A 24,514-nucleotide genomic window follows, 5' to 3' on the forward strand; every position below is an offset into this window, starting at 1 on the left:
GTTTTTCAACTTCACATATTAGAAACACAAGGCACCAAAACCAAACACACCGTATCAATATTTTATTGAAAATTACTCTACAATATACACTGGTTACGAAATAAATTATAGTTCATAATAAACATATGATATCTATATCTAATGTTTTTCACTCCCTGTATATCATGTTTATAACCATAATGTTTGTCTATTTTGGTCCCTTTTCACGCCTTTTCATAATATATGCATTATTAGTGAAGAATGCAAGATAGGTCATTTCGGGCCATTTTTGGCCAAAAAGCATGGACTATAGCCCATGGTTTTGACCTATTTTGGGTTATTTTCACACCTTTTGAAAAAACATGAATTATTTATGAAACATGAAAAATGGGTGTTTTTGGCCAAAAAGCATGGACTATAGCCCATGGTTTTCACCGATTTTGGTTCATTTTCACACCTTTTCATAAAAGATGAATTAGTTATGAAACATGAAAAATGGGTGTTTTTTGCCAAAAAGCATGGACTATAGCCCATGGTTTTGACCGATTTTGGGTCATTTTCACACCTTTTCATAAAAGATGAATTATTTATGAAACTTGAAAAATGGGTGTTTTTGGCCAAAAAGCATGGACTATAGCCCATGGTTTTGACCGATTTTGGGTCATTTTCACACCTTTTCATAAAAGATGAATTATTTATCAAACATGAAAAATGGGTGTTTTTGGCAAAAAAGCATGGACTATAGCCCATATATTTCAGCTCTGGATATGAACGTGAATAAACTCTGCAGTAGTTCTCTTACGATAACTTCGATGCTTTCTTCTGATGATGAAGACTTAAGTTCAAGTAATGAAGGATCTAGTTTTTGTATATCTCCTCCGGAATTAAGGAGCGCTAAAGTTAATACGACAGCCAATGTTTCGACTAGATCATTGTCATCGATCGAAACTCCATCACATACTGGTTCATCTAGCTTAGCTCTTAAATCAGCTCTAAATGGAAGAGATCTTGATTCCCTTCATGTTCCGCAACTAAAGACTGAATTGGGGAAGAGGAACTTATCGAAATCAGGAAAAAAAGCCGTCCTGAGGAGGCGACTTAAGAGATCAATATTACAAGAACCAGCCATTATTACGAAAGTTTCCCGCCAAAATTCAAATCCAAATCAAGAAGATAATCCTATTCGGCCTGACAGTTACCATAACTGCTCTAACCTTATTCAATCTTCAGTAAATAACCTACGACAGGAGCTGCAGCAGCAATTACAAGAAATCAGTACTGAAGTTTCAAGGTTAAGAGAGGAATATAACAGTCACAGGAGTCCTAGTGATCTCGTAAGTGAAAACAGAGAACTCAGAGAGAAAGTTTTATTGCTTGAAAGGGAAAACCAGAAAGTCCATGAAGACAACAGGGCCCTGTTAACCACAATACGTTTACTTAATCTTGAAAAAGAAGAAGGTTTACAAGCAAAACAAATACCTAAAATTGTTATTGATGAGGAAAACAAGCCGAATTTGCATAAACCACCAAGTATTTCCTCCAGGGAATCCTCTGTCTTAACAGAAGCCAAAAATGAAATTCCAAATGCCCCTCGAGACAAAGAAACAAAGAAAATCAAGAAGCCTAGTGCCCAAAAAGAAAAAGAGCCTCATTACCCTAAAAGATCCAAACAAAAGAATGAATCCAACAGCACAAAGAAAGACATCTTCATTGTCGGCGACTCGATGATCAAATACTTACAAGGGCACAAGATGTCGAAGACTTCAAAAGTCAAAGTTTGGACATTTCCTGGTTCTACAACTGCCGATATGAAATATCACGTCAAGCCACTTATAAATAAAAAACCAGATGAAATACTCTTACATGTTGGCACCAACAGTTTACGCTCATCCAGTTCTGCACAAGCTTGTGCTGAAGAAATTGCCGAGTTGGCCTCCCTTGTAAATAACAACTCAACAAAGGTAGCTGTCTCAAGTATCATCCAGAGAAGCGACGACGAATCGCTAAACAGAAAGGCAAAGGAAGCCAACACCATCATCGAACAGCTTTGCCAAAGGAACAACTGGAACTATATAGAACATTCCAACATCCAGCCTGACGAACATCTAAACCGGAGCGGGCTCCATCTAAATAGATCAGGAACTAAACAGTTTGCAACCAATTTTATTAATTTTTTAAAGAAGACATAGGAACTAACTGTCATGGAGCCCATAGAGAAAGGGAACAAGGGTAAGTCACGTAATTTAGACAAAATATTTGGTCGTGGTTTAACAATGGCTTCCTTAAATATTAATAGCTTAGTTGCGCACATTGATGAATTACGGGTGTTTCTCGCCGCATCTCCTGAAATTGATATCCTGGCAATCAATGAAACAAAATTAGACTCTACCATTATGGATTCTGAGTTACATATAGAGGGTTTCGATATTGTCAGAAAAGATCGATCTCAGAATGGTAGAAACGGAGGAGGCGTATGTATTTACATGAGAAACAACCTGAGTTATCAAAGACGCGACGACTTTGATGATGGGATCTTAGAACTCATCACTATAGAAATCTTTAAGCCACGATCAAAATCATTCTTAGTTAGTACTTGGTATCGCCCTCCCAACTCACCCCTCGAGTTATTCACGACATTTGAAAAGCTCATAGATAGCATTGATAAGACAAATCTCGATTATTATTTGTTAGGTGATATAAATTGCGATCTCTTAGAACTAACGAGAACGAACCTAGCTTCATCTAATTTAATTGATATTTTGGATATCTATGGGCTTTATCAGCTATTAAATGAGCCAACACGTGTAACGCATAACACTAAATCATTAATTGACTTATGTGTGACAAACACTCCCGACAAAATTAGTAAGTCAGGTGTGTATCATCTTGGCATCAGTGATCACTCTTTAGTATTCATGACGAGAAAAATTCATTACGAGCCATCAAAGGCTCGCAAAATTGAGGTACGTAACTTCAGAAATTTCGATCAAGACAAATTTTTGAGTGATCTCAAACAACTGCCATGGTCAGACATCAAGTCTTACGATGATCCGAATGATATGTGGATTCGCTGGAAAACCTTGCTAACCAAGTGTATTGATTCCCACCTGCCTGTTCGCCACAAGCGTGTGGGAAGGAAAAACTCACCATGGATCACAACGGAGCTAATACATAAAATGCGGTCACGTGACCAATTGAAAAGGAAAGCAATTTCCACTGACAGTGACTTATTTTGGAAAAAATACAAAGAATCGAGAAACAGGATTAATAACGAAATTAGATTAGCGAAGAAAAAATACTTTACGGAAAATTTAGCACTAAATAAATCTGATCCTCGGAAAACATGGCACCTCCTTAATGATCTAAGTGCTCGAAAGGCTAGCAAATTTTCCGGCGTTTCCGAAATTAAAGTTGCCAATAAATCAGTAACCTCACCAAGTGAGATGGCCGAGATTTTCAATGAACATTTCACAAGTATAGGCCAGACTCTAGCCAATAAATTACCTCCATCTGACATTAAATTTGAATCATTTCTGAAACCTACAACTGGTAAAACTTTCGCTATCCAACCTCCAAGTGAGCAAACTGTTTGCGACTTGTTAGGAAGTATAAAGGAAAAAAAAGCTGCAGGCTTAGATAACATACCCAACAAATTGCTAAAAATGTCCGCCTCTATAGTGGGACCATCTCTCACTGTGATTTTTCGACAATCTATTAAAATGGGCATTTTTCCTAGGGAGTGGAAAATAGCGAAAGTAACGCCTATATTTAAAAAAGGGGAGAAAACTGACCTAAACAATTATCGCCCAATCTCGGTCATTCCCACTGCTTCAAAGATATTTGAGAAGATCGTTTATGATCAACTATACGATTATTTGAATGAAAACCAGTTATTGACGGAATGCCAGTCAGGCTTTCGCTCCCTGCACAGCACTGTCACCGCGTTGCTCGAAGCAACGAACGAATGGTCAGTTAATATAGACAAGGGACTACTTAACGGAGTAATCTTCATAGACCTCCAAAAAGCCTTCGACACCATAGATCATGAAATTCTTTTGTCCAAACTATCGAATTATGGTGTAGATGAAGGCTCACTCAAGTGGTTCCGTTCTTATTTACTGACGAGGTCTCAGCTGTGCAGTGTTAACGGAAGTCTGTCTGAGCCTTGTACTGTGAGCTGCGGTGTACCACAACGCAGTAATTTAGGCCCACTTTTATTTCTCCTGTATATTAATGACTTACCAAATTGTTTGGCGCAAGCCATAACAAGAATGTTTGCTGATGATACCAGCATCAGCGTTCATGGTAAAAATGTAGGAGACTTGGAACCAAGCATCAACACTGAACTCACTAATATACATCAGTGGTTGTTAGCAAATAAGCTAAGCTTGAATGTAGCGAAAACGGAATTTATGATTATTGGGTCCCGCCAAAAGTTCACAGCGCAATGCGATTCCACTATTAATATTGCGATTAATGGAGCTAGCGTTAAAGAAGTTGATCACACCAAATCTTTGGGTGTCACTATCGATAAAAACCTTAATTGGTCAGAACATGTTAACAACATTTCGAAGAAAATCTCTTCAAGTATAGGGGCTCTAAAACGTGTTCGCCCATTTATTTCGACCGATAGTGCCATCCAAATCTACGAAGCCTTAATTCTACCCAAACTGGACTATTGTAGTGCAGTTTGGGATGGATTAAGTGATAAACTATGTGTTCAACTACAAAAGCGTCAAAATCGAGCGGCTAGAGTTATCACAAGATCTAACTATGACATAAGATCTAGCCATCTCCTTGACCAATTAAACTGGGATACACTTGCAGTTCGTCGTAAAAAACAAAAAGCCCTACTAATGTTTAAGACGATGCAGGGACGTACACCAGTTTACTTACAAAACCTTTTCTCCGACTACCATACTAAATACAACCTTCGAAATCATGATCATAAACTGTCAATACCTAAGCCACACACTGAATATCTAAAACGATCATTCAGCTATAGTGGGTCAAAATTGTGGAATGACCTACCGTTAAATATAAAAGAGGTCAAGTCAGTACGAAAATTTAAAACGGAAATTGATAGTTTGTACAGTAAGAAAAGTTGTAACTAAGGGCTCCACGGCAAACATGTAAAACAGTAACTAGCTTTTTAATCGTAAATCTTTACTTTTAAATATTTTTAGGCAATCGACTGATGTTTTTACCGTGGCAAAATAAAGAAGCTTCCTTCCTTCCTTCCTTCCTTCCTTCCTTCCTTCCCATGGTTTTGACCGATTTTGGGTCATTTTCACACCTTTTAAGAAAAAATGAATTATTTATGAAACATGAAAAATAGGTGTTTTTGGCCAGAAAGCATGGACTATAGCCCATGGTTTTGACCTATTTTGGGTCATTTTCACACTTTTTGAAAAAAGATGAATTATTTATAAATCTTGAAAAATGGGTGTTTTTGGCCAAAAAGCATGGACTATAGCCCATGGTTTTGACCTATTTTGGGTTATTTTCACACCTTTTCATAAAACATGAATTATTTATAAATCTTGAAAAATGGGTGTTTTTGGCCAAAAAGCATGGACTATAGCCCATGGTTTTGACCGATTTTGGGTCATTTTCACACCTTTTCATAAAAGATGAATTATTTATGAAACTTGAAATATGGGTGTTTTTGACCAAAAAGCATGGACTATAGCCCATGGTTTTGACCGATTTTGGGTCATTTTCACACCTTTTCATAAAACATGAATTATTTATGAAACTTGAAAAATTGGTTTTTTTCGGCAAAAAAGCATGGACTATAGCCCATGGTTTTGACCAATTTTGGGTCATTTTCACACCTTTTGAAAAAACATAAATTATTTATGAAACTTGAAAAATGGGTGATTTTGGCCAAAAAGCATGGACTATAGCCCATGGTTTTGACCGATTTTGGGTCATTTTCACACCTTTTAAGAAAAAATGAATTATTTATGAAACATGAAAAATAGGTGTTTTTGGCCACAAAGCATGGACTATAGCCCATGGTTTGGACCGATTTTGGGTCATTTTCACACCTTTTAAGAAAAAATGAATTATTTATGAAACATGAAAAATAGGTGTATTTGGCCAAAAAGCATGGACTATAGCCCATGGTTTGGACCGATTTTGGGTCATTTTCACACCTTTTGAAAAAAGATGAATTATTTATCAAACATGAAAAATGGGTGTATTTGGCCAAAAAGCATGGACTATAACCCATGGTTTTGACCGATTTTGGGTCATTTTCACACCTTTTCATAAAAGATGAATTATTTATGAAACTTGAAAAATGGGTGTTTTTGGCCAAAAAGCATGGACTATAGCCCATGGTTTTGACCGATTTTGGGTTATTTTCACACTTTTTCATAAAACATGAATTATTTATGAAACATGAAAAATAGGTGTATTTGGCCAAAAAGCATGGACTATAGCCCATGGTTTTGACCGATTTTGGGTCATTTTCACACCTTTTGAAAAAAGATGAATTATTTATCAAACATGAAAAATGGGTGTATTTGGCCAAAAAGCATGGACTATAGCCCATGGTTTTGACCGATTTTGGGTCATTTTCACACCTTTTGAAAAAACATGAATTATTTATGAAACATGAAAAATGGGTGATTTTGGCCAAAAAGCATGGACTATAACCCATGGTTTTGACCGATTTTGGGTCATTTTCACACCTTTTCATAAAAGATGAATTATTTATGAAACTTGAAAAATGGGTGTTTTTGGCCAAAAAGCATGGACTATAGCCCATGGTTTTGACCGATTTTGGGTCATTTTCACACCTTTTGATAAAAGATGAATTATTTATGAAACTTGAAAAATGGGTGTTTTTGGCCAAAAAGCATGGACTATAGCCTATGGTTTTGACCGATTTTGGATCATTTTCACACCTTTTGATAAAACATGATTTATTTGTGAAACTTGAAAAATGGGTGTTTTTTGCCAAAAAGCATGGACTATAGCCTATGGTTTTGACCGATTTTGGGTCATTTTCACACCTTTTTATAAAACATGAATTATTTATGAAACATGAAAAATGGGTGTATTTGGCCAAAAAGCATGGACTATAGCCCATGGTTTTGACCAATTTTGGGTCATTTTCACACCTTTTGAAAAAACATAAATTGTTTATGAAATTTGAAAAATGGGTGATTTTTGCCAAAAAGCATGGACTATAGCCCATGGTTTTGACCGATTTTGGGTCATTTTCACACCTTTTGAAAAAACATGAATTATTTATGAAACGTGAAAAATGGGTGTTTTTGGCCAAAAAGCATGAACTATAGCCCATGCTTTTGACCTATTATGGGTTATTTTCACACTTTTTCATAAAACATGAATTATTTATGAAACATGAAAAATGGGTGTTTTTGGCCAAAAAGCTTGGACTATAGCCCATGGTTTGGACCGATTTTGGGTCATTTTCACACCTTTTCATAAAAGATGAATTATTTATGAAACTTGAAAAATGGGTGTTTTTGGCCAAAAAGCATGGACTATAGCCCATGGTTTTGACCGATTTTGGGTCATTTTCACACCTTTTCATAAAAGATGAATTATTTATGAAACTTGAAAAATGGGTGTTTTTGGCCAAAAAGCATGGACTATAGCCCATGGTTTTGACCGATTTTGGGTCATTTTCACACCTTTTCATAAAACATGAATTATTTTTGAAATTTGAAAAATGGGTGTTTTTGGCCAAAAAGCATGGACTATAGCCCATGGTTTTGACCTATTTTGGGTCATTTTCACACCTTTTGAAAAAACATGAATTATTTATGAAACATGAAAAATGGGTGTTTTTGGCCAAAAAGCATGGACTATAGCCCATGGTTTTGCCCTATTTTGGGTTATTTTAACACCTTTTCATAAAAGATGAATTATTTATGAAACATGAAAAATGGGTGTTTTTGGCCAAAAAGCATGGACTATAGCCCATGGTTTGGACCGATTTTGGGTCATTTTCACACCTTTTCATAAAACATGAATTATTTATGAAACTTTAAAAATGGGTGTTTTTGGCCAAAAAGCATGGACTATAGCCCATGGTTTGGACCGATTTTGGGTCATTTTCACACCTTTTGAAAAAACATGAATTATTTATGAAACTTGAAAAATGGGTGTTTTTGGCCAAAAAGCATGGACTATAGCCCATGGTTTTGACCGATTTTGGGTCATTTTCACACCTTTTTATAAAACATGAATTATTTATGAAACATGAAAAATGGGTGTATTTGGCCAAAAAGCATGGACTATAGCCCATGGTTTTGACCGATTTTGGGTCATTTTCACACCTTTTGAAAAAACATGAAGTATTTATGAAACTTGAAAAATGGGTGTTTTTGTCCAAAAAGCATGGACTATAGCCCATGGTTTTGACCTATTTTGGGTTATTTTCACACCTTTTGAAAAACATGAATTATTTATGAAACATGAAAAATGGGTGTTTTTGGCCAAAAAGCATGGACTATAGCCCATGGTTTTGACCTATTTTGGGTTATTTTGACACCTTTTTATAAAACATGAATTATTTATGAAACATGAAAAATGGGTGTTTTTGGCCAAAAAGCATGGACTATAACCCATGGTTTTGACCGATTTTGGGTCATTTTCACACTTTTTGAAAAAATATGAATTATTTATGAAAGTTTAAAAATAGGTGTTTTTGGCCAAAAAGCATGGACTATAGCCCATGGTTTTGACCTATTTTGGGTTATTTTCACACCTTTTTATAAAACATGAATTATTTATGAAACATGAAAAATGGGTGTTTTTTGCCAAAAAGCATGGACTATAGCCCATGGTTTTGACCGATTTTGGGTCATTTTCACACCTTTTCATAAAACATGAATTATTTTTGAAACTTGAAAAATGGGTGTTTTTGGCCAAAAAGCATGGACTATAGCCCATGGTTTTGACCGATTTTGGGTCATTTTCACACCTTTTTATAAAACATGAATTATTTATGAAACATGAAAAATGGGTGTTTTTGGCCAAAAAGCATGGACTATAGCCCATGGTTTGGACCGATTTTGGGTTATTTTCACACCTTTTCATAAAAGATGAATTATTTATGAAACTTGAAAAATGGGTGTTTTTGGCCAAAAAGCATGGACTATAGCCCATGGTTTTGACCGATTTTGGGTCATTTTCACACCTTTTTATAAAACATGAATTATTTATGAAACATGAAAAATGGGTGTTTTTGCCCAAAAAGCATGGACTATAGCCCATGGTTTGGACCGATTTAGGTGCTTTTTCTCAGTATGGACTATAGTCGATTCACAATGGTTTAAATGTACTTGATAAGGTTGATAGATATTGAATACAGACCAAGTGTAACTGGTTTGATAATTTATTGTTTTTTCCTTAGAATACCTTAAAAAGTATATTGATTTTAAAGAACTATTACATTTATTCACATTCTATTCCATGTTATAAAAAAATACAAAAAATAATTTAATATTGAAATATTGAAATATTGAAATTAATATTAAGTGAAGAAGAAGACATGTCATGCAGTCTTGTTAGTGTCACGCTATACACCACAGTTTGTCACTTAACCACTTGATATCACACAACACCTCACAGTTTGGCATCTAATTTTCTGATGTCACCCCTTGTGTTAAACACTTCTCGAGTCACACAATACGTTACAATTTGTCATATAAGTACTTGATGTCACGCCAAATTTTACACCGATCTCTATTGTCACACTATATGTCTCACAACTTGAAGTTGATGTTAGTTCTATTCGATGTCACAATCCATTTGAATTGAATCTAAGTTATTATGTCTTCTACATGATTCCACACTACAGATATTCCACACAGTTGCATATTTCATCCATCACGCATTCTACTTAGTGTCACACAACAAGGCAACTCCTCTCAGAATCCAGTGATCAGGGTGTGGTATGGTTTTCAAATTCAAACAGAATATATACTCCAAATCAGTTCTCCTTGGCTTCTTGTACACAGGACATTCATAAAGTTTGGGGTCTTTTCCCCCAGTTGTGTTGACGGCATAAATATGCACTACAGGTAGAGGGGTAAAGAGTACCTTTGGTTGTGGTTCTATTAGCCTACAGTTCCTTCGGTCCCAGCCGGCACCATCCAGGTATAGTCCATAGACATACACACCCTCTGGCGGTGCTGATGATATGTCTTCCTTCATGTATTTGGTAACATCGTTACTTAGTACCACAGAATCTAATGCCCAACCTTTGTGAGCACGAGTGATCTCTTGACGCATGGCTGTCAAAAATCCCTGTGTAAAAAAAGGAAATAGAAATTGTATTAATAGGCTGATATACCATGGTATATTGGTCATATATGTATAATAAGAGGAAGTATTGATGGGTATTACTATATTATGCACTTGAATTGATATAGATACATGATGATGATGATGATGGTGATGATGATCTTGATGATGGAGATGATGATGATGATGGTGATGATGTTCGACATGATGCTGATGATGATGGTGATGATGATGATCATGTTTGACATGATGATGATGATGGTGGTGGTGGTGATGATGATGATGGTGATGATGATGATCATGTTTGACATGATGATGATGGTGGTGGTGGTGATGATGATGATGGTGGTGATGATGATGGTGGTGGTGGTGGTGGTGATGATGAGGATGATGTTGATGGTCGACATGATGATTATGATGACGATGATGGTGGTGATGGATGGCATGATGATGATGATGATGATGATGTTGGCGATGTAGGTCAATGACGATAATATTTCAAAAGTATAGAGGATAGATGATAAGTGTTTTATTGTATAACATACTTGAGGATTAAAGAATCCTGTCATCCAGAAGGTGTTTGGTCTTCCATCAAAGAGCCATGAAGAGAACTGAGCATTACGTTCAATCAGCTCAGTGAACCAGAAACCAAGAGTTGAAGAGTCCCAAGAAATCTAATGGTAAAATAAATAAGATATGAGCAATTATCAAAGGTATCAAAGATGATGATGATGAAAAACGGTGCTGAAATATTAACATAATAACAATCATTAATTATGATACCTTTGGGAACATTCCTCATTTATTGAAGGGGGTATGGATAAGAGGGCCTTGAAATTTTACTGGCCCTAAAAAGGGGGGCCTTGACAATACCAATTGATAAGGTATATATGAGAGAGTCTTCAAATCGTTGGAAGTAAACAGTGGGTCCCGTAAAACGTTGTGCATAATAATGGTACTCATAATTAAGAATTTAAAAATGTACTTTTTACTTACTTTCTTCCATAATGCGGGTACTCTCGCATCAAAGATATTATCCAAGGCGTCTTTCAGGTTTTCACTCATGATGATCGTTCCATCGATGGCTAACTTCAGATCAATCAGTGTTGTTCGTACAGCTGTAATGACTCTCTGCATTCGATCGATTTCTTGCCTCAAGAAGATGTTCATTGATGTCAACGCGCCCATTTTCTGTAAACGTGCTTTAATCTGAAAAGCAAGGCAGTATATAACAACGTAAGTTCCTTATTTGCGTGACATTAATGTTTGATTTCGTGACCAAACATCTAAAGTAACGCAATATTGACTCACCTCATGAGGTAAATAATCCGGAGGTAGTTTTTCAAGCATGTCGTTAGCCTGTTTGAAGACAATAGATTCCCTAGTCTCCCCTCCCCCACCGGAGCTGTCTTTAGGTTGGATATTAACGATGGTTTCTAGAGTGTCTATTGTAGTCTTGGTTTGATATGTGATGTCTGCGTTAGTATGAAGACCAAACACCTGGGGAAAAATATGAAGTGCGCAATGAATAAAACAATCTATACACATTAAAGCGCAACTAACGAGACGTATCATGCGTAATATTTACGATTTGCGCAAAATCTTTTCTTGCATTTGCGCAAATCGTATACACTTACAGCTTATAACCAATGGTTTTATTATCCGTTCTACTTCTGCGCAACCGCTTTACATTCTATTTATTTTACGGCAAGCGCAACTGTACTACATGCTTCCATATGTATGCCCGGAAGTCTTATGGAAGTCTATTATCTATTATTGGCAAGTTCAGTAATATGGTTTTAACAATAATATAATTGTCTCACCTCTGGTGTATCTACAGACGGCATCTCTTCGATCGCGGATCTAAAGTCTGCTATCTGCGCGCACTTTGGTATAATATACCCCTGATAGAACTTGAAGCTGTCCAAGAACATGAACTCGCCAAACCAGACTCTTGCGTAGGTATTCAATAGACGCTTGTCAAAGTCGTCCGTCACACGACCTCCGTACTGGACCTCGCCGATCATGTAGTGAACAGTGGTCCAAGATACGCCCTACGGGGGAAGGGAGAGTAAGAGTTTTAGATAAACTATTCGTAAAAGACGTAGCAGTGAGGAAATTCCCTTGGTACTTTTGTCGGGAATTTAAAAAATAACACCTTTATTTGGTAAGTGGGTGGTGAAAGGAAAGTACAAGTAAATGTATAAGACACTGCTATTTTCTGAGGGGGGAGGGGAGGGGGAGGTGGAGGAAGAGAGATAAAGGCAGAAGCTAGATGCCACCAATCTACCGAGAAGGCAGCGACTCTTAGGATAAAGATAACCTTGACGTGAGCAAGTTTTATCAGACACAAACCTTTTTAATATCAATATCATCCAGATGGTTTTGTATGAACTGAACACTGGCCGTCAAGTCAGCAGAGTTGAACTCGTAAGGAATATTCCATCCAAGAGGGCCAAACTTTCTTCTCTCTTGTACAATAGTATGTAAGAAAGCTGTAGCGTACAACATGGACTTCCACTGTGGCATGTTGGTGATGTCGAGTTGATCCTGTAAAGTTTATGGAAACCCTGTGTTAGTAACTAAGTCACGTCACGATCTTATTGGAACGTCACGCAACGCCATTTATTTTTAATTTCATATTGAAAAATTCGCAGCGGACGTGCCGTGCCGTGCCGTGCCGTGCCATGTCTTGGCATTTTTAAGGAATAAACATTATGTGCTGTGACCGGTGTAACACTTGGACTCAATAGACCTCATTGGCTCTGACAAGAGGTGTTTTTGGAGCGCTCGAGCGTAATGTTGTCCCATTTCAGACCACGTGTCATTCCCTAGAGTATCATTTCTTAGTTTAAGGTTTGCGCTCGGTTGAACATGAGAAGACACTTGAATATGGATACAACTGAAAAAAAAGAATATTATTCTCAAGGGAAGGACACGTGGTCTGAAATGGGACAACATTACGCTCGAGCGCTCCAGATTCGAGGAGGTCTATTCTATTACAGCGTGACAGCGTGAAACTAGTTCAAAGTCTTCACTATATAACGTAACACTGCCTTAGTATACATACATACCTGTGTAATCCCAGCATAAGTTCTTTTTAATCCTGCCTTGATACCTTGTGGTGGTTCGTTCGTGAATTTAATCGATGACTGTAGGAACGTGATTGGGAACTTTGGATGTACCTCTGTCGTGATCCAAAGACGGAACTTCTCGTTGACATTTTCGGTGGTGGTAACCTTTAACAACCAATGACAAAGAGACATTGAGGGTTGGGTGGGTAAAGTAAGACTTTTGCTCTTTTCATCGCCGTAATTTCTATTATGAATAGATTGTCATAATATTCTCGTTCAACGGCGCGCGTCTACAGTACACAACTGCGCAGTCAAGAAAGAGTTAACTTTTCAATTGCGCACCTTGCGACGCAGACACTACAAAGACACATGTTTAAAAGCTTACCGTATCAAGTAGCTCGTCCATGAAGCCTAGACCCAAGTGACAATTCTGCAACAGAACCCAGCCTCCCTCGTTCATGAACTGCGTGAGGAGCCTGCGCGCGTGTACTTCTTGTCCTTGGCCCATAGATATGTTGCGACAATCTACAAAGATAATATAACATCATTACCACCGCTATCAGCATCACGATGATGACACCACCATCACCATTATCATCATTCTTCATCATCATCATCATCATCATCATTCATCACCATCATCACCATCATCATCATCACCATCATCACCATCATCACCATCATCATCATCATCACGATCACCATCATCATCATTCATCACCATCAGTCATTACCATCATCTTTATCATCATCATCACAATCGACATCACAACCAGAATGATCATGCATGGATCTGTTATTGTTATGCGTCTATACTCACCTGTTCTTAGCTTCTTAGCAAGAGCCTCGATAGACGCCGTGGGATCTGAACCCATGGACAAGAAACAGACCATAGGAGTTCGACTATCACTCTCTTCCCACATGCCTTCGAGGTTCAAGATCACTCCCTCAGCATACTACAAACAAAACAAAAATAAAAATAGTACTTAGAGAAGGAAACCCTATATAAGTATAGATGTACCTCTACTACGCGTACAATGTCATGCAGTAACTGCTAGCGCACGCTGCCATGTTAGATGCTTATACTGTTTTATAAAATATTTGAGATATATGTTGGCTGCCGTGTTTATATTACAGGAAGGACAGAGAAATCGTTATTTAGACTGTTATATAAACACTTTAGGAGCTATAGAGCACTAAAAAAAGAAGAAAAACACTTGGCTACGCTTCAGTTTTCCTAAGATTTCTTCTCTCGTGCTCTACAGCTCCCAGCATGTTTAAATAACAGTGCAGAAACATACGCGCGCATTTTAAATTCCTTAAATATAGCATTTAGTCAGTACTTTACCTCTTTTCCAATGGCTTCTGTGATGTACCTTCTCGCCTGGTTCATGGTTCGGTCCGGACACCATGATCGTATCAATAATAGTTTTCTAAAGGTATCTAGTGAACCATGATATCCATCTGGTATTGGTGCGTCTTCTGGCGCGTCACTATCGAACCATGTCTTCCAAGCTTTGTCATTATGAGTAATCTAAGTAGAACATAAAAACAGTAGATGAACGGCTTGCACCACTATATTCAATACTTTATGAATACAACGGAGGTAAGAAAACTGGGGAACCAGGAGATCTTGGCAAGGGAGAGAGCAAATTACCAAACAAACTTTACTAACACGTGCTGTTCAGTCGGGTATCAAAGCGATGAACCCAGGCACGAGCTTCCTGCGGTGAAAGACAGCGTCGCATCAATGCACGCCACCCAATACTTCAATTTGAAAAAACACCTCTTGAAGAACATGATCGTAATTCTTAAAGGGATTGCGCGCGTGTTCACGGCGCAAAGCAAACCTACCTGCCCCAGAATAGAAGTAAACTGCGGCAGTTTGCTGAGTTCTACCAGGTTGAGCCACGTTAAATCTAGAATCCATTTCTTGGGTTTGGGTTCAACGGCATTCAGATCAAGAGCTGCGCCACCTGGAAAAAAGATGTTAAGGATTAAAGTCTGCAAGAAACTGATTCTAGTCACCTTGGTAGATTAGGATTGGTGAGGGGGGTGGGGTGGGGTGGGGGTATTTTCGTTGCTTACGTAGTGGATCAGATTTTGCAACAATTTGAAACACTAAAGTGTGTATCGGAATACCTCGTCGAGATTCAGTGTTTGTGAGACGTATCACCATGACCGTGACCATAACGTGACTGAGGGCTATTTGTGATTATGCCAATGCAGTAGCAATTTGATTAGTTGATAGTGATAATGCGTATGTACCGTGACCGTTTCGTGCGTGACTACTCTCAATCTCGTACCGTGCGTGACTTACCTTTGATGAGAACCTGAAATTCTTCATGTTTGATTCGTCTCTCCAGCAAATCGATCTTCAATGTCAGCAGTAAGGTGAACAAGAACTTATGTTCCTCGTACAAGCCACGTGTAGTGTATCTGAACACCTCGAAGGTCAGGTAATCAATGACGTTCTGAATACGTTTGGCTGGGATGGGAGATTTCTGTGACCTGGCCATGGAGATGTCAAATAGACCCAGGAATTGTTTGAGGGATGTTTGGTACATGACATTGACGTAAGACATTTCCACGATCAGGAAGTACAAGATGCTACCACGATTAGCCACTGTCAATCAAAAAACACTTTATTTGTAAAAGAACAGATCGAAGGATAAATGCTAAATGCATACGCAAATGGGAGTGGGAAGATTAGTCTGGAAGCGTTGTTTACGTGCGCACTTGTTTATACATGCGAGTAGATGGGATGGTTTGACTTCTCAAAAACCTCTTTCCTCTCGCAATCAAGTTTTGTTGGACTATTAGTTACAATACACATAAACCAGTTCATTCAGGTTTGACAGCTGGCTAAACACGTTTTCACTTACCTGGTCTGTACTCCTCACGCGCAGTGTTTATCTTGACTTCCGTCTCAGCAGCGACAATTAGTTTCTCACTGACTTCTTCTGACGTGGCTTTAGTAGAACTTAGTACCTCAATAAGAGACTCGTCTTCTACTAAAGAGCCCTGGGTACTAGTCAGTCTGTACAGTAGGTTGTCTTCTAAGTCTTGCATGCGTCGTTTATTGGCTGTCACTTCCTCCATCAGTTTGGTCCTCTCTGCTTCTAGTTCCTACAAGGCCATGCATGATACAATAGTAAGCTCAGTATTGTTTTTTCCGGTCTACCTGGATTTAATTAGTGCGAGAGAGACTGGTACTTACTTGTTTCTCTGTTTGAATAACCCGTCCTAGCAGCTGATCTTCCAGGCCTTTCATAGTGACCGTGAAATCGATAATAGAAGTCTTGGCACTAATCTCGGGTGTGTAGGAGGGGTTACCAAGCTTGGTTGTGACGTATAATCGGAAGCCATCCATGACGTCAACTTCCTTGTCACCAACTTTAACCTTAAATGGACATCGAAATAACATGAGGTGATGACGTCACGTATAAAGTAATTCAACTGAGAGCGCATGCGCAGATAGGCTTTTTACCTTATATGTTTTGCCAGACTTGATAAAGTTTTTCTCTAACACGTTATCGAGCGCAGGGTCTAATTCCTCGCCCACGTCCTCTATGATCAGCGGTCGTCCCAAAGAGAGCGAATCTTCTAGATGGTTACGGAAGTACTTGTGGTTCAAGGATGTTATCTGTAAAGAACAATGTATTTATGTAAATCACAATTGGCATTCCCCAGGTAAGAATTTAAAATTCTGACATGTATATTGGGCTTCCTGTGTTAACAGATATGTTGACTTTACCTGTAGTTCATTCTGTGATTCTTTTGATCTGATCCACGCTTTTCCCTGACCCTACAACACGAGAAACTGTTAATGAGCATCAAGCATACGAACGGAAAACTACTCGAGTGTAGTAGTCGAGTGGGTAGTGTGTTGGAGCAGTAGTATGGGTGGAGATGGGTTGAGGCTATTAAGTCGTGTGGGTAGTGTGTTGGAGCAGTGGTATGGGTGGAGGTGGGTTGAGGTTAAGTCGTGTGGGTAGTGTGTTGGAGCACTGGTGTGGGTGGAGATCGGTTGAGGGTTTCAGACCAGGTTAAAGTGAAGTGGGGTATGGGTAACGTATGTTATCATAAAAGATGGAGAATGAGTAAGTAATCGGGATTGTTGTATAAATGTATAGCTAATCTAGTCTACAGTACGCAGTAATATAGTTTAGTTGATCGTTATGTCTTAGTTCAGTTCCAATCATACCCAGTCCTCTCTCAAAAATAAGAGCAAAGGATGATGGGAATATCCCAAAACATCATCAAAGCTTCTCCTCCATATTGATTATTGTTGTTATAATATAATCAAATATTTATGATTATTTTTCATCATACTGATCATTATCAACATCGTTAATTATCAGTAATCAATTATTATTCAATTATTAATACTATTAATGGCTTGCATTACCAATATATAGATTAACATTTACAACACATTAAATGAATACACTCAATCTTTAAACAAAGAATTGTGGGTTAGAATTTAAAGGTGCAAGATGGGTGAGGTGAGAAATATATTAATAACGAGCGTTACGAATGTAAAAAAAAAGATGTATGTAAAAAATTAAATAAAATTCAAAATTCAAAATAAATAAAAAAATAATAAGAAAAATGAAAAAATAAAAAAATAAAAAATAAAAAATAAAAAATAAAAAATAAAAAATAAAAAATAAAAAATAAAAAATAAAAAATAAAAAATAAAAAATAAAGAATAAAAAATAAAAAATAAAAAAATGAGAACAAAATAATGCATACAACACGGGTGCATGTGACACAAGTGCAATACTGTGATATATTAACCTCCTTGGCTGTTATCCAAGATTTTCCTTGACCCTGATTGGTCGCGTGAAAAGATAAAAACACATGTTATGATATGCAACAATGTTTATGTTGAAGGACAAGTATTTATGTATCATCGGGGATGGTTTTAACATAGAAGCCACTGGTTGGGCCTACTTTACGTCTATGATAAACTTCGTCCGAGTTCCCAACGCTGTGTTCCTTGATTACAGACTCATTTACTCAGGGTTAATCTCGTTTCAGAGTCCACATATTCACAAATACCAACGGTCGGTAAAGCAAAAAATGCACAACTTCAGCAATACAGGTACGAACACTTTGAAATTCCACGGACCTTCACTGGAACACTTGAATATTCTGCACAAATCGAGGCTAACCCTGAGCAACAGAGAACTCGAAGCTGGAGTATTTGACTGTGCAGACACTAAAACTTGTGAAGACACTTATAAGACTATACTACACTCTACCACACAAAAATATAACAGCAAAACATGCAACAAACAATACTATAACACTCTAGCACAGTATTCCATGCAACACATTACTTTACATCGTGGTCTACTGTTCGATATATCATACCTGTGGATCAATCAACAGAGGATATCTAGAAGCCTTGGTAACGATAATACCATTCTGAATGGACAGCTCGTCGTTAGGGAGACCTTGGAGATTCCACTCACCGATGGTGGCAGCGTCCGTCAACATGTTCGTCAAGTTTATGTCCTAGAAATAATGAAATTCGAATTTAATATGAATTTCTATGTCCTTGTTGGCGTGATGTGACGAGAGAGTGGTGTGACAATGTGACGTGACGTGACAGTGCAATCAAAATGCATACCTCGGAGAATGGAATCTTTGCTTTTCGCATCTCTTTCTTCCAACTTTCTTGTAACAAGTTACGGAATTCTTGGTTAAACGGACCAGAATATGACAAGAAACCCGTGGCTAAAAGAACATCTCCAACAAGTCTGAAAAATACAGTCAATGTTATTAGGAAATATCAGTCTACTAATTTACATGGCCACATGTCATTCCCTTGAGAATAATGACCTTTTTCAATAGTTATCTATTATCTTTTTCAATAGTTATCTATTGCGCTTTAGAGCGGTTTCTCAATTCTATGCCATGTTGTTGAATATTATTTCTTTTTTATCAACCAGTTGACAATATTCATCAATACAGAACTCAAAGAGCCTTTCTATAAAAAATATTACTATAAAAGCTCAGAGCTTTCTTGCTCTAGGGTCAAACGCGAAGGATATTTTGAATTTATGGATTGGGGTTCCTGTAATAAAAACGACGAGAGAGACTAGGGACAAGCCCCTTTTTCCTCAAGATCTACAGAACACAGGACCCCCAAAAGGAAAAAGCGAGAGCTGACTTAGGCCTTTAGAAGATTTTGTACCTTTGAATTTGTTGATCAAATTTCTTGCTCTGTTCTGTCCATCGGACTTTTTCTCCTCCCAATCCGTCAATCAATGCCGTAGCATTACTCATCTTCCTACGACAAGCTTCAGCATCGTCTACTAATGTCTGTTTGTCTGTCATCGCCTTGTCGTACTTGGCCTGTACGAGGTCCAGTTCTTTTTGCTTTTCATCCAGCTGTTCTTGAGCGAGGTTTAGTTCTTTTGTCGCTGTCTGCAGACGTGCTTCTTGGATTATGAGATTTGCCTGAAGATGAAGAAATTATTTATATTTGCTTTGCACGTGATTTTGATTTTAATCAACATACATTACTATCATCAACATCATTGTCATCGCTGTCATCGCGGTCATCATCATCGTTATCATCACCATCACCACCATTATCATAATCACCATTACCACCACCATTCAGTACCATTTTCGTTATCACCACCATCATCAGCATCAAACATCATCATTATCACCACCATCACCATCACCACCACCATCACCATCATCACCATCTCATCATCATCATCATCACCATTTCATCATTATCATCACCATCATCATCACCATCATCACCATCTCATTATCATCATCATCACCATTTCATCATTATCATCACCATCATCATTATCATCACCAGCACCATCACCATCATCATCATCACCATTTCATCATTATCATCATCACCACCATTCAGTACCATCATCATTATCATCACCATCACCATCACCACCACCACCACCATCATCACCATCTCATTACCATCACAATCACCATCACCATCACCATCATCACCATCTCATCACCATCATCATCACCATTTCATCATTATCATCATCACCACCATTCAGTACCATCATCATTATCATCACCATCATTATCACCACCATTAGCAAAAAACATTCAATCTCACCTTGAGTGGCAGTACTTCTTTGTTGACGCCATAAAATGTTGCCATTGCTTTGGTCCAAGAAGCCAAGCCTGCTACGTCACCGCATACTTTCTTAGCACTTTCCAGATTGTAATCTTCCATGTTGAGATAAGGTTCCAAAAACTCGACAGTTTCTTCATTGATGGAATCCTATCGATATCAAACGAAATCAGTAAAGAAAGCCTTAACCCCCACTGAGGTGTCTATCTGATGACCAGGCACAAACCTTAGGGAAAGTAAGCAACATGTTCAAGAATCCTCCCTGACTCATGCACTTGAGTGATTCACCCCATGATGGTTTAGTGCAAGGTCGTTCAGGGTCCGCTGTAACAGTGTCTACACGTTTCATGAACAGCAGTAACACGCAGTCCATAATTCTCATGATCAGATGTGGTGGTTTTGCGAGTTTACGGACGGTTGAGATGTGAGCTGGTTTGATGGTTTGTAGCGCTGCTTCGGCTTCTTCTAAGGCAGGTTTGGCTGCTGCCAACTTCTTTTCAGCAACTGCCTTGTCATCCTGTGTAAATTAATGAAAAGAATTGCTATCTAGTTAGTATCTAAGACTGAAGAAGAAGAAGAAGAAGAAGAAGAAGAAGAAGAAGAAGAAGAAGAAGAAGAAGAAGAAGAAGAAGAAGAAGAAGAAGAAGAAGAAGAAGAAGAAGAAGAAGAAGAAGAAGGAGAAGAAGAAGAAGAAGAAGAAGGAGAAGAAGGCCTTTAAATTTTTAAGAAAAAAAAAATTGAAATATTGATATTAGATTGCGCCCTTACATTAATATCGTCCACAATGACTTGCGCCTTGTCTTTCACTTTTTGTACTTGACTTTTCACTTTCTCGGCTGCTTGGGCACTGACAGTCACCTCTTGTAGTACAACATCTGCTTTCTTCGAAGCAACAGCCAACTCTTTCTCCTTGACAACAAGCTCTTCTGAGAGTTTCGCTACCGATTCACTTGCTTCTATCAACTTTGCGAGCCCAGTATTCATTCTCTGTGCCAGAAGACCAATCCCTTCGTGTTGCTGTGTGTAGATCTGTTTGTAGCCTTCAATGAAGGACAGGTAAGACTTGGGTGTGACGTGAGTTTGACGACGGAAGCGTTCGAAGTATTGCACACACGACTCTGCCACGATGTCCTGAAAGATAAATAAAAACATCGAATTCAACAATGTTGTACAGCGCTAGTTGCTGTGACGTAGCTACTATGCCAAACAGAGATCGATTCACTGATAAACAAAGTAACTTGGCAAGAACTATTGTGATGATGGTTGGCAAATCAACATCACGACGCTAATGTTTGTAAACACAAACTAGCGCTATTAAGGATTTTCTCCACACTAACAACTAATAAAAGTCCTAGAGCCAATATTGTCTGACGAGGCTTGGGGTAAATCTCCTTCCTTCCCTCCCATTTTTCCTTCATCCCTCTTTTTCTTTCTCTTCTACTTCCATCCCTTCATCTCACTCTCCTTATCCATCTCCCTACTTTATCTCTCCGTCTCATTACCTCTCATTATCTCCCCTCCCCACCCCCCCCCCCCCCCCTCGTCCTCTCTCTCCCCAACCCATTCTCAAAACACTATTTAACAGTAAATAGTTTCATACCTGAAATATACCCATAGTATTAACCATGGCTTGTTTGACTTCCGGTTTACAAACAACTTCATAGGAAGACAGGAAGTGAGATGCTACTGCAATTAGAGCATCTTTTGGCCAGCGGCTGAACCAGTCCATAGTACACCCAGTAATCAAACCAGGGAATTTTAAAGATCTGTTGCGGAACTTCTCACCGACAGGAGAGAAACACAGCACCACGTGGAGGTTATTCTTGACTCGTGTGATAAAATAGTCGTAGAGATTTTCGTTGGTTGGTGGTCGACGAGGATATTCTTTCTTCATGACAGAAACAAGATCTCCTGTGATCTCATCGATCTCATCGCGTGCGAATAAATTAGACACCTGAAACAATGGTAGGAAAATATGTAAGGATGTCTATATACTCCTTTAGACTAAGATACGTCCTTGTCGATCCCTTGTGATTCTGTGTCTCTCTCTCTGTCCCTCTCTCCCGAACCAATCAAATTGCGTGTTATATCTTGTGAGTCTGTGTGTCTCTCTGTCCCTCTCTTAGTAACCAATCAAATTGCGCGTTATATCTTAGTAGCTCCTTCAATAAGAATGTATGTATCATTTGTGAGTCTGTGTCTCTCTCTTTCCCTCTCTTATGCACCAATCAAATTGCGCTTTATATCTTTTGAGTCTGTGTGCCTCTCTCTGTCCCTCTCTTTCGAACCAATCAAATTGCGCGTTATATCTTGTGAGTCTGTGTAATCTCTCTGTCCCTCTCTTACGAACCAATCAAATTGCGCTTTATATCTTGTGAGTCTGTGTGTTTCTCTGTCCCTCTCTTACGAACCAATCAAATTGCGCTTTATATCTTGTGAGTCTGTGTGCCTCTCTCTGTCCCTCTCTTACGAACCAATCAAATTGCGCTTTATATCTTGTGAGTCTGTGCATCTCTCTGTCCCTCTCTTACGAACCAATCAAATTGCGCTTTATATCTTGTGAGTCTGTGTGCCTCTCTCTGTCCCTCTCTTACGAACCAATCAAATTGCGCGTTATATCTTAGTAGCTCCTTCAATAGGAATGTGTGTATCATTTGTGAGTCTGTGTGTCTCTCTCTTTCCCTCTCTTTCGAAACAATCAAATTGCGCGTTATATCTTGTGAGTCTGTGTATCTCTCTGTCCCTCTCTTACGAACCAATCAAATTGCGCTTTATATCTTGTGAGTCTGTGTAATCTCTCTGTCCCTCTCTTACGAACCAATCAAATTGCGCGTTATATCTTAGTAGCTCCTTCAATAGGAATGTGTGTATCATTTGTGAGTCTGTGTGTCTCTCTCTTTCCCTCTCTTTCGAACCAATCAAATTGCGCGTTATATCTTGTGAGTCTGTTAATCTCTCTGTCCCTCTCTTACGAACCAATCAAATTGCGCTTTATATCTTGTGAGTCTGTGTGCCTCTCTCTGTCCCTCTCTTACGCACCAATCAAATTGCGCGTTATATCTTGTGAGTCTGTGTGCCTCTCTGTCCCTCTCTTACGAACCAATGAAATTGCGCGTTATATCTTGTGAGTCTGTTAATCTCTCTGTCCCTCTCTTACGAACCAATCAAATTGCGCTTTATATCTTGTGAGTCTGTGTGCCTCTCTCTGTCCCTCTCTTACGCACCAATCAAATTGCGCGTTATATCTTTTGAGTCTGTGTGCCTCTCTGTCCCTCTCTTACGAACCAATGAAATTGCGCGTTATATCTTGTGAGTCTGTTAATCTCTCTGTCCCTCTCTTACGAACCAATCAAATTGCGCTTTATATCTTGTGAGTCTGTGTGCCTCTCTCTGTCCCTCTCTTACGAACCAATCAAATTGCGCGTTATATCTTAGTAGCTTCTTCAATAAGAATGTGTAAATCATTTTCATTGTTTAAATAATATACTGCTTCCTACTAACCAATCCTGGGGCGCACTTTAATGTGACCAATAAGAGTACATGTATTATCTGTATTATTTATAAATGCGACTCTCTGCCAATCAAATCATTTCTATCAGAGCATGCGTATTATTGACTTTATAAATTAAGCTGCCTATCAATATGTTCCAAACATGTGCGCATGTACTATTCTCAAAGGCAGCGCTTTTATAAACTAGTCTGTTCTCACCTCTCCGGACGCCAGAACGTTATTCATGTACTCTAAGAAACCCTCATCTTTGATTTCATTATCAGTGAATATAAAAGTGATCCCTTGTCCCTGGTGCCCAGCTGTCCTGTACAGGACCTTTAGATCATCCATCAGGTTACTGGTGTTGTAAGACCTAAAAATACACGATAAACACTCAGATCATCACCACAACGTGCTCTTAATCGTAGAGTAAAACATATGTTCTCTAGCTGTAGAAGCTCTGAATCATGATGCGATAAGGTGCGCAAATCCTCCCGCAGCTGATTTACTTTGAGTTCACGTGTTTAAAAT

General features: G+C 38.4%; 1 protein-coding gene across 2 annotated transcripts in view; it reads right to left on the reverse strand.

The window, feature by feature from the left end:
• Positions 1-9,347: 9,347 nt before the first annotated feature.
• Positions 9,348-24,514, reverse strand: part of LOC116307306 (dynein axonemal heavy chain 5) — a 41,765-nt gene continuing 26,598 nt past the window's right edge. The window contains exons 63-87 of one of the 2 annotated variants that reach the window (XM_089037337.1): positions 24,203-24,356; positions 22,094-22,447; positions 21,262-21,624; positions 20,720-21,010; positions 20,476-20,643; positions 19,555-19,820; positions 18,988-19,117; positions 18,729-18,872; positions 18,150-18,182; positions 17,104-17,154; positions 16,837-16,992; positions 16,567-16,749; positions 16,232-16,475; positions 15,667-15,972; positions 15,201-15,322; positions 14,695-14,880; positions 14,167-14,302; positions 13,732-13,871; positions 13,347-13,511; positions 12,628-12,822; positions 12,096-12,326; positions 11,584-11,772; positions 11,269-11,481; positions 10,818-10,946; positions 9,348-10,275 (exon numbers count right to left, since the gene is read on the reverse strand). In XM_089037337.1, coding sequence (XP_088893463.1) covers positions 9,865-10,275; positions 10,818-10,946; positions 11,269-11,481; positions 11,584-11,772; positions 12,096-12,326; positions 12,628-12,822; positions 13,347-13,511; positions 13,732-13,871; positions 14,167-14,302; positions 14,695-14,880; positions 15,201-15,322; positions 15,667-15,972; positions 16,232-16,475; positions 16,567-16,749; positions 16,837-16,992; positions 17,104-17,154; positions 18,150-18,182; positions 18,729-18,872; positions 18,988-19,117; positions 19,555-19,820; positions 20,476-20,643; positions 20,720-21,010; positions 21,262-21,624; positions 22,094-22,447; positions 24,203-24,356 — 4,960 coding nt within the window. In that variant the 3' untranslated portion in view covers positions 9,348-9,864. The remainder of the gene's footprint in view (positions 10,276-10,817; positions 10,947-11,268; positions 11,482-11,583; positions 11,773-12,095; positions 12,327-12,627; positions 12,823-13,346; positions 13,512-13,731; positions 13,872-14,166; positions 14,303-14,694; positions 14,881-15,200; positions 15,323-15,666; positions 15,973-16,231; positions 16,476-16,566; positions 16,750-16,836; positions 16,993-17,103; positions 17,155-18,149; positions 18,183-18,728; positions 18,873-18,987; positions 19,118-19,554; positions 19,821-20,475; positions 20,644-20,719; positions 21,011-21,261; positions 21,625-22,093; positions 22,448-24,202; positions 24,357-24,514) is intronic. The other variant, XM_089037338.1, reaches the window with a different exon arrangement.

This window comes from Actinia tenebrosa, unplaced genomic scaffold (genome assembly GCF_029948245.1).
Source record: "Actinia tenebrosa isolate PJP-AT-01 unplaced genomic scaffold, QUT_ActTen_1.0 PGA_scaffold5__44_contigs__length_20552954, whole genome shotgun sequence".
NCBI lineage: Eukaryota > Metazoa > Cnidaria > Anthozoa > Actiniaria > Actiniidae > Actinia > Actinia tenebrosa.